The following is a 9,587-nucleotide window of genomic DNA, read 5'->3' as shown; positions in this document are numbered from 1 at the left end:
CTTGCCGCATGCAGGTCGTCAGGTAGTCAACGACCGTTCGCTGAGCGGCCGCTCAAAGATAAGAACGGCACTGACAAGGGACTGGTGACCGTTTTTCACACACCGTGGATGCAACCGTGGCAGCATCCCCGGGATCACCTGGTCAAAATTCAGAGGCTTGGCAACTGACTCGTATTTATGACGGTCGCGGGCTCACGTGATCCCCTTTTGCGACCTTCTGACAAGCAAAGTCAGTGGCAACAACCGTGTCGCCAACTTAAAACAACTGCACCAATCCACTTGACAACAGGGGCAAGAAAGGTCGTACGATAGGCAAAAGTCATTTAGCAACCTGAATTTTGAGTACAGTTGCCGTCGTTGAGGACTAACTGTACTGGAAAATTTGGACAACCACACCTCGGAGGGGCCGGATAGCAGTCGTTGAGCGAGGCAATCAACGTGGGCGTCTTGCTTCACGTGTCATGGTTCCGACTAATGAGACAGATCAAAGAACATTCCAGCATTGTTTATTCTAAAAAGTCCAGAATAATGAAAACGAAGCATCGGCACCCATGGACGGGTGCCAAAATCTGAATTCTCCTCCCCTGAACACATCGTATCAGACACAATTCCCTCCCTTATTTGAACGCCATAAATCACATTCTCCAGTTAGCTTAAAATGCAAGCTTCACTTCCGTTATCTAGCCCACCATTCCTTATCTTATTTAAACATCCGGGTTAGCATTCTCCTCCTCCCCTGTCCCCAGCTTCATTTTATTCAGAGCAAACATTTAAAGAAAAAGGCTGCCTCTTATATTGTCAGAGCAAAAACATCCAGTGTTTGCAGCATTGACATCAGATTGGCAACAACTTATAGTATTCAGCAGGCTCCATTAAGGTTGTAGGTCGGGGACTACCACTATACCCACGTATCTCTGTAACCCTCAGCTACCGACTGCCTGAAAAGCTCATAGATCAGAGGTCCCCAACCTTTTGGGCACCAGGGACCGGTTCTGTGGAGAAAGGCTTTTCCGCAGACCGGAGAGTGCATGGTTATGTGTGCGGCCTGCATCCCACGGATGGGGCTTTGCCTGTGCAGATTGGTTGCTGGCATGTCGCGGCCCGGTACCGGTCCAAAGACCGGGGATTGGAGACCCCGGTCAGAGAGGAAATGAAAAATGCACTGCTTTTTCCCCAACGTTTTTAGAAATAATGTGTCACTGCCTTCCTCACTGTCTCCCTGCTTGGGTCAAGAGATGATTGGTTCGGCGTTGGGCCGAAGGTAGAAAGTAAGTTGTCACGGTCTCCCCTTTCCTAGCTTGGCGCGCTTAATAGCTACACCAGTTTTTAATTGCTAGTGTCTTGCACCAGGTACAAACTTGGCAATGGTTCAGAATTCAATTCTAGATGTGATCAGATCGTATTTGAGGTCTCCTTGGATGCAGGAGTTCGACCCTATTAGGTCCTCAAGGGGAACAGTCTTCATTTTTTAGGCACCACGCAGAGGTCCCCGACATTTTGGGCACCAGGGACTGGTTCCGTGGAGAGAGGTTTGTCCGTGGACTGGAGGGGGGCTGGTTTTGTGTACTGCCTGCATCTTGCGGATGGGGCTTTGCTTGTTTGTGCGGACTGGTTGCTGGCACGCCGCAGCCCACTACTGGTCCACGGGCTGCCCTAATACCCCTGTCCTACCGTCTCCCTTGGCCCATGTTCAGGTAGCCCTCGATTCAGGACGAGAATTGAGCCCAACGTTTCTGCTTTTTAAGTGACACGCCCCATTTTACAACTTTTCTTGTCACCGTTAAGTGAATCATTGCAGTGGTTAAGTTAGTAACAACGGTTGTTAAGTAGACCCGGCTCCAGCCATTGACTTTGCTCAGAAGGTGGCCAAAGGGGATCACGTGACACACACACACACCCCCAGGATATTGTGACGGTCACAGAACAGGACAAGCATGTGGACTTTGGTCATGGGAATCCCTCGACGGTCACAAGTGTAAAAAATGTAAGTCACATTTTCCAGCGCTCTGGTTAACTTTGAACGGTCACGAAATGAACTGTTTGTAAGTTGAAACTTACCTGTACGTTCAGGAAGGATGGGGGGGAAAGGAGGGTGTGGGTGAATATATCTCGGCAGAAACAAGGAAAAAAGGGGTTTTAATAGTAACCCTACATCGGCTCGGGCCCTCCAGATGTTTTGCATCGTAGCTTCCGTAAACGGCAGGATGTGAAGATATGGAAGACATTTAGAAGACATCCACCGTGGATTGTGGTTTTGAAAATAAAAACGGCAAAAGTTGTACTAGGAGAGAGGCGTGGCAAAAATTACGGAGACGTTGCATACCAAAGACCTTTTTTTAAATAATAATAATAATAAAGAATTTGTGGAATGCTGAGCATTTACTGGGCTTGGCTCCCAAGGACAGGCCCACTCTGCCCCATAACAGCCACCGCGCGCACACAAACACACACACACACAAAAAATCCCTGTAGTAAGTACAATACTCCTGACAAAGAGGTATCAAATAATAAATTAGAAGGAGTCCATTGCAGGGGGACGACGGGAGAAGCCGGCCTCTCTCGGATGGTGGTCATCACTGAGACTTGATTTCGGGATCCATCTCGGTCAGGACAGACAGGGACACTAACTGGATAAGGCGGGTCAGGCGGGCTGGGAAGGAAAAGGAAGATCGGTGAGCATTAGGGGAAGGCTGGCGATGAAGAACGATTCAACTAAGAAAGAAATGGTCCCAGGAGGAAAGCCACTAAGGATTTCTAGCAGGAAGCTGGTTCTAACAAACGCCCTACTTTCCCGAAGTGATCCGTTATATGTACGTGATAACAGTATTCCAAACTTTGGGGCTGCCCCAAAGAAGAGGCAGTCAAGCTGTTCTCCAAAGCGCCTGAAGGCAGGACAAGAAGCAACGGATGGAAACTAATGAAGGAGAGAAGCAACCTGGAACCAAGGAGGAATTTTCTGACAGGGAAGACAGTTAACCAGTGGAACAGCCTGCCTCCAGATGTTGTGAGTGCTCCAACGCTGGAGGCTTTTGAGGAGAGGCTGGACAGCCACTTGCCTGGAATGGTATAGGGCCGTGGTGGCGAACCTATGACACACGTACCACAGGTGGCACGCAGAGCCCTCTCTGTGGGCACGCGCGCCATCGCCCCAGTCCTAGGCCTCCAGCTGGGTTTTATAAAACCTTTTCGCTTTCCACTGCCATGTGCAAAAAAAGAAAAAAGGCTCAATCAATCAATTGGTGGAGCAGTGGGCTAATGCCTCCTTAAGTAACACCAGCTGCCTGCAATTAGTGCAGGTTCGAGTCCCACCAGGCTCAAGGTTGACTCAGCCTTCCATCCTTCCGAGGTAGGTAAAATGAGGACCCGGATTGTTGGGGGCAATAAGCTGACTTTGTAAAAAATGCCACTTGGGGGGGCCCCGAAAGCCCTAATAAGCAGGCATATACATAGAATGAAGGCTACTGCTAAGCACATTGATTTGTGCTTCTTAGATTGTAAGCCGCCCTGAGTCTTCGGAGAAGGGCGGGATATAAATGGGATTAAAAAAAAATTCAACTTCTCGCGGGTAAAAAAAAAAATCTTGCAAAGTTGGAATTGTTTGATTGAACTTTTTAGTCCCACCCAGTCTGCCGTTACCACTGCAGCCATGCCCACCCAATGGGCCACACCCACCCAATGGGCCACACCCACCCAATGGGCCACGCCCACTCGGCACCCAACGATACATAAGTGGGTTTTGGGTTTCAGTTTGGGCACTCGGTCTCTAAAAGGATCGCCATCACTGGTCTAGGGTCTTCTGCTTGAGCTGGGGGTTGGACTAGAAGACCTCCAAGGTCCCTTTTCAACTCTTTGTTATTTTCAAATTAAGAGTCCAGGATACTGTCCTGAAGACTTTGGGGCTAAATTAAACAATTCCTCTTTATTAACTCCCCCCTCATTCTAAATTGGAAATCCCAAGTTGGAAGATTTTTCTATGGTGTTACTTATTTGGTGGAATTCTTCCACCTCCTGCAAAGGGAGATGTTCTTTGGAATATTTGGAAGTCTGGGAAAAGGGGCAAAAAAAATTTTTTGCTACCCAATCTGTTTATTCTCATTTTCCCAGCTTCTTCCCTTGGTTAGTCGTTGGGTCAGTTCTACACCAGTCCTCGACTTACAACAGTTTGTTTAATAGCCATTCGAAGTTACAACTTGCGACCCATTTTTTTCACGCAACCATTGCGGCATCCCCGTGGTCAACGTGATCGAAATTTGAACGCTTGACAACGGGCTGATATTTATGACGGTCGCAGCGCCCCGGGGGCGGTGTCACATGATCCCCTTTTGTGACCACCTCACAAGCAAAAAACAACAAGGAAGCCAGATTCACTTAACGACCGTGTTACTGCAGCGATTCGCTTTTTTCACAGCTGTGGCAAGAAAGGCCGTGTAAAATGGGAGGAAACTCCTCTTACCCCTGCCTCGCTTAGCAGCAGAAATTTTGGTCTGTATCTGTGGGCCTTAAGCAGAGAACTCTCTGTACCGGGGGCTCACTGAAGAGACACCTCAAAAATCCCAGCTCCGGTTCACTCACCCGTCACTCGCCGTAAGCAGCACGGTCTTTTCTGGTCTGGGACCCTCACCACCAGGAAGTAGACCGGAAGTCCAGAGGCCGCTATGGCAATGCCGATGGCCGAATTGATGGGGTCCGTATAGAGCGGTACAGCCACCAGGAAGATGGTGCACAGGCAAAAAATTATGGGGAAAACGATCGTCAACTAAAGGAAACGGAAGTAAGAATTGGTTGAGGTCTCACGACCGACACCATCCATCACGCGACGCTCTCAAACCAAATTTCAGACTGGAGCACCAAGAACTTTTGGAGGCAAGGCGTTCCCCCGGTGAATTGTTCTCACTGTCGGGGAAATCTGCCCTTTTGTCTAATTTCAGAACGGCAACAACTCGCCACAGCCTACTCGCCGCGGCCAGTTCAGCACAACCAACTCGCCATATATAGGACCGCTTGCTGCGGGAGAAGTCAGCAATTCGATTTGGTGACTTAAAATAATTGAAACATAATTTTAATTTTTTGGCATTTGCATTTTGTTGCGCCCCCTGCTTTGGCATCCTTTTTTAATGATTCTGTTCCACTATTTCTTCGATATTAGTGTAGCTCTCATCCCGCAACGAGTTGCCCATGGTGAGTTGGCTGCACCAAGTTGGCCGTGGAGAGTTAGCCGTGGAGAGTTGTCATAGACCAGGGGTGTCAAACTGCTGGCCCGCGGGCCGGATGCATCACCGGGAAACCACGCCCACCCCGTTGCCGGCAATGGCGAAAAAGCTCCGATACATTGCGCAACGTCACGTGATGTCGTGAGTTTGACACGTCTGTCATAGACCCTTCTCCACCTTGAGCTGTTTATAAAAAATCATAATGGCAAGATAAATACAAATAAGATTCAAGTGCTGTATTTGTCATCATTTTTTTTAATGTCCTAATATTCTGAAATTAAGAAGCCTGGGTCTAGATCAGAGGTCCCCAACCTTTTGGGCACCAGGGACTAAATCCTTGGAGAGAGATTTTTCCACGGACCGGAGAGTGCATCATTTTGTGTGCTGCCTGCATCTCACGGATGGAGCTTTGCTTGTTTTTGTGGACCAGTTGCTGGCATTCCACGGCCCGGTACTGGTCCATGGACCAGGCGTTGGGGACCCCTGATCGAGATCAGAGGTCTCCAAGCTTTCTGGGTTGGTAGCCCAGTGGGAGGCGGAGTGGCAGGCGCCTTATACGCACATGCACAAACATGAATGTCATACATGTGTGTGCATGTACAAACAGGCTGCGAGCATGCTTGCCATGCAAATGGGGCTGCGAACATCCACACAAGGTAACAGCGGCGCCTGTGAGGCTTGTGGCGGCGATGCCGCCAGGCTCGTGGCGATAGTCCACCAATGTGAGGATCACACCGGGGCCCGCAGTGATGCCGCCCCTGTACGAGGTTTGTGCCGTGGCCCATAGCAATGCTAACCCGGTGCGAGGCTCATGCCGTGGCCCACCTGCCACTTGCGGCGCTGACGCCGCCTGCACAAGGTTTGTGGCAATGCTGCCACCTGCGTGTGGCACACTGCTGCCCACCTGCCACTCACGGCACTGCCGCCCCACATGCAAGGTTCATGTCAATGCCGCCGCCCGCGCGATACTAGCAATGCTACCACCGCCCACACAACACTTGCGGCAACGGTGGCATGAGGGGGAGCGAACACGCGCACACATGTGTGCACTGCCCAGCTACTCACGCATCCCATTGGACGAGAGGCTGTGGCCCGGTAGTGAGCCATAGCTCATAGGTTGGGCACCTCTAGTCTAGATTTCATAATCAATTTAAGGATTTACTGAATTTTACATTCTGTATAAAACTGAATGGATTTTATTTTTTTTAAACAGTTTTTTTTTTCTTTAGGGAGATTCATCCAGGTCACAGTTGTCCCAAAGGCGCTTTTTTTTCCTCGAGGCTACTGGACTTTCTTGAAGTCGTTTCGCTTCCCATCCAAGAAGCTTCTTCGGCTCTGACTGGATGGTGGGGAAATGGAAGGATTTATACTCCTTGCAGGCAGCTGGTCATTTGCAATCTTTCAGAGAGTCGTTGAGGCCATCTGGATGCCACCTTTATGTCAAAAAGGAACAACCCCTTTTCAACAAAGGGGGATGGGATACGACACCATCTATCCCCAGTCTACCACACAGTCCTTTCAGCAGTTCCAAGAAGGCTCCACACCCATTTGCACCACTCAGGTAAATCTGAAGACACAGATAAACCTCCAGGTGGCCTCAATGACCCTCTAAAAGAAGGCAAACGACCATGTCTGCAAGGAGTATAAATCCTTCCATTCCCCACCATTCAGTCAGAGCTGAAGAAGCTCCTTGGATGAGAAGCTAAACGTCTTCAAAGAAAGACAAGAAAGTCTAGTTGCCTCGTGGAAAAAGCACCTTTGGGACAACCATGACTTGGAAAGTGGAAAATCTCCAAAGGCATCTTGTGCCAATTGCAGCTATAAATCAGGAACTACCTGGATACTGATAGTCCTGGACTTTAAAACCATTCATTTAGTGCAGGGGGGGGGTGTTTCTTCAAAACTGGCCCTTTTATGACTTGTGGACTTCAACTCCTAGAATTCCCCAGCCAGGCACTGCCTGGCTGAGGAATTCTGGGAGTTGAAGTCCACAAGTCATAAAAGGGGCAAGTTTGAAGACCCCCTGATTTACTGACTGGAGTTACAACAGCGCTGAAAACAGTGACTTCTGACCAGTTTTCACATGGCTGTTGCCGCATCCCCATGGTCATGTGATCAAAATTCACGCTTGGCAACTGACATGTACTTTACGACGGTTGCAGCGTCCCGGAGTCACGTGATCCCCTTCCGCGACCTTCCCAGCCAGCTTCAGACCAAGCAAAAGTCATTGAGGGAAGCCAGGTTCGCTTAATGGCCGTGTGGTTCACTAAACAACTGCCACGATTCACTTAACATCCGTGGCCAAAAAGTCACAAAATGGGGCAAAATTCACTTACCATCGGCAAATGCTCGATTACGCTCGATTGTGTTGCTAAGTTGAGGGCAACCCCGTACAGTTGCCTTTGCCAGTTTAATGGTAAGCTGCGGCCACAGAGTTTTTAAACATTACACAACTAAGGCTAGCAGATCCCTCTACCTTGAGTGGACGTTCTCTAGAAGGTTCCTTCCAGCGAAGGTACAGTTGCCCCGCGATGGACAGGCCCACAAAGAACCAGTAGCTGAAGCTGTAGTAGTTGATGAGTTGAAAGATGTCTTCCACACAAAGATACACCAAAGCCATGGCTCCCTGCAACAAACAGACATGACACTGGGATGAAGCCGCGTTCATCACTGTTAGCCAAATGACGTTTCGGTTTTCCAGCAACTTCCCATCCACCCACGTGTCTCCAAAAAAACAACAACCAATCCAAGGAGCAGAGTTCAAGACAACCAGCTCTGCCTACATCTGTCCCAAGGCACCGCAGAGACCTCCATGACGGGGGACTCGGATCATTTGGTATCCCTCTCGCTTCTTGGAGCTGAATTTGTGGTTTCTCACATAGCTGCCTGCTGACAGCTCACACCTACTCTTCCCGCCCAATGCAGGAATTGGGTGGGGTGGGACGGAGGGGTGGAGTGGGGCAGGGCAGGAGCGGTTTTGGGGCACTCGCTCTCTAAAAGGTTGGCCATCGCTGTCCTAGGATCATCCCTCCCATTGCCAATTGCACGCTGCCCCCGCCGCGCCATTACTTCTGCCTGCCACCCGCTTGGCTGGGGGCTATTTGTCCTGTGCAGCCAAAGGCCCGAGCCAAACGGGGCCTGGGTGGGAGGGCCAGGGACCCACCAGCCTTGGAGAATGGCCGGAGGAGGGCCAGCGGAGGAGAAAAGCCAGCTGTAAATGAGCTGAGGTGGGTGGCTGGGGGCAAAAGGGGCGTGGCAAAGAGCCAGCGCCTAAGCATCCCATTCCGTAGCTGGAGTCCATCAGATGCCAAGTTCAACAGGTAGGGAAAGATGATTGCTCCTTGTATCGGGCAAATCACTCAAGATCGCTAGAGAAAAGGGACGGGGGAATTTAAGGCCGATTCCTTTCTCTCCATCCCGCCAAGCGGATCCCTGCACTCATTCGCTTCACACGATACCCGTGGGCGTACGTTAAAAAGCAGGGCTGGCACAGGGGTGAACCGTTCGACGTGGATCATGCAGATGGCGTCTGGCAGGTGTCCCTCCCGGGAGCCCACGAAAAACAATCTGTGGAGAAAGAGCGAGTAAGCCTCTTACGTGGCCCGCCGGCCGATTCAGAAGGCAAAGATGCACGACTCCTAAAACATACGGAGAAGGGTTGCAGGGATTGGGTAGGTCTAGTCTAATGAAAAGAAGCGCCAGGGAGGACATGGTGGCAGCGTTTCAATATCTAAGGGGCTGTCACAAAGAAGGGGGGGGGTGTCAGGTTCATCTCCAAAATACCCGAAGGCAGGACAAGAAGCAACGGATGGAAGTTAATCAAGGAGAGAAGCGACCCAGAACCAAGGAGAAATTTCCTGACAATTAGAACAATTAATCAGTGGAACTGCTTGCCTTCAGAAGTTGTGGATGCTCCAACACTGGAAGTTTTTAAGAAGAGTTTGGACAACTATTTGAAATAGTGTAGAGTCTAGAGGAAGGGGTTGGATTAGAAGACCTCCAAGGTCCCTTCCAACTCTTTATTATTCTGTTATTCCTTACGTCTGGAGGCTAAATCGTAGGATGAATAGCTAAGGGATCTCGATGTGCTTAGTTTAATAAGGAGAAGACTTAGGGGAGACCTGATAGACATCTTCTAATACAGGGGTCTTCAAACTTGGCCCTTTCATGAATTGTGGACTTCATCTCCCAGAATTCCTCAACCGGGCACGCCAGCTGAGGGATTCTGGGAGTTGAAGTCCACAAGTCATGAAAGGGCCAAGTTTGAAGACCGCTGCTTGTGGACTTCAACTCCCAGAATTCCTCAGCCGGGCACGCCAGCTGAGGGATTCTGGGAGTTGAAGTCCACAAGTCATGAAAGGGCCAAGTTTGAAGACC

The 9,587-nt window shown here is 49.9% G+C and overlaps 1 protein-coding gene across 1 annotated transcript in view; it reads right to left on the bottom strand.

The window, feature by feature from the left end:
* Positions 1-62: 62 nt before the first annotated feature.
* Positions 63-9,587, bottom strand: part of SLC7A7 (solute carrier family 7 member 7) — a 31,974-nt gene continuing 22,449 nt past the window's right edge. The window contains exons 7-10 of the mRNA XM_083377718.1: positions 8,681-8,777; positions 7,687-7,836; positions 4,573-4,756; positions 63-2,650 (exon numbers count right to left, since the gene is read on the bottom strand). Coding sequence (XP_083233844.1) covers positions 2,574-2,650; positions 4,573-4,756; positions 7,687-7,836; positions 8,681-8,777 — 508 coding nt within the window. The 3' untranslated portion in view covers positions 63-2,573. The remainder of the gene's footprint in view (positions 2,651-4,572; positions 4,757-7,686; positions 7,837-8,680; positions 8,778-9,587) is intronic.

The sequence above is a fragment of the Vipera ursinii genome (genome assembly GCF_947247035.1).
Source record: "Vipera ursinii genome assembly, chromosome: Z".
Taxonomy (NCBI): domain Eukaryota; kingdom Metazoa; phylum Chordata; class Lepidosauria; order Squamata; family Viperidae; genus Vipera; species Vipera ursinii.
The sequence above is the reverse complement of the archived record's forward strand: the minus strand, read 5'-3'. Positions and strand labels throughout refer to the sequence as shown.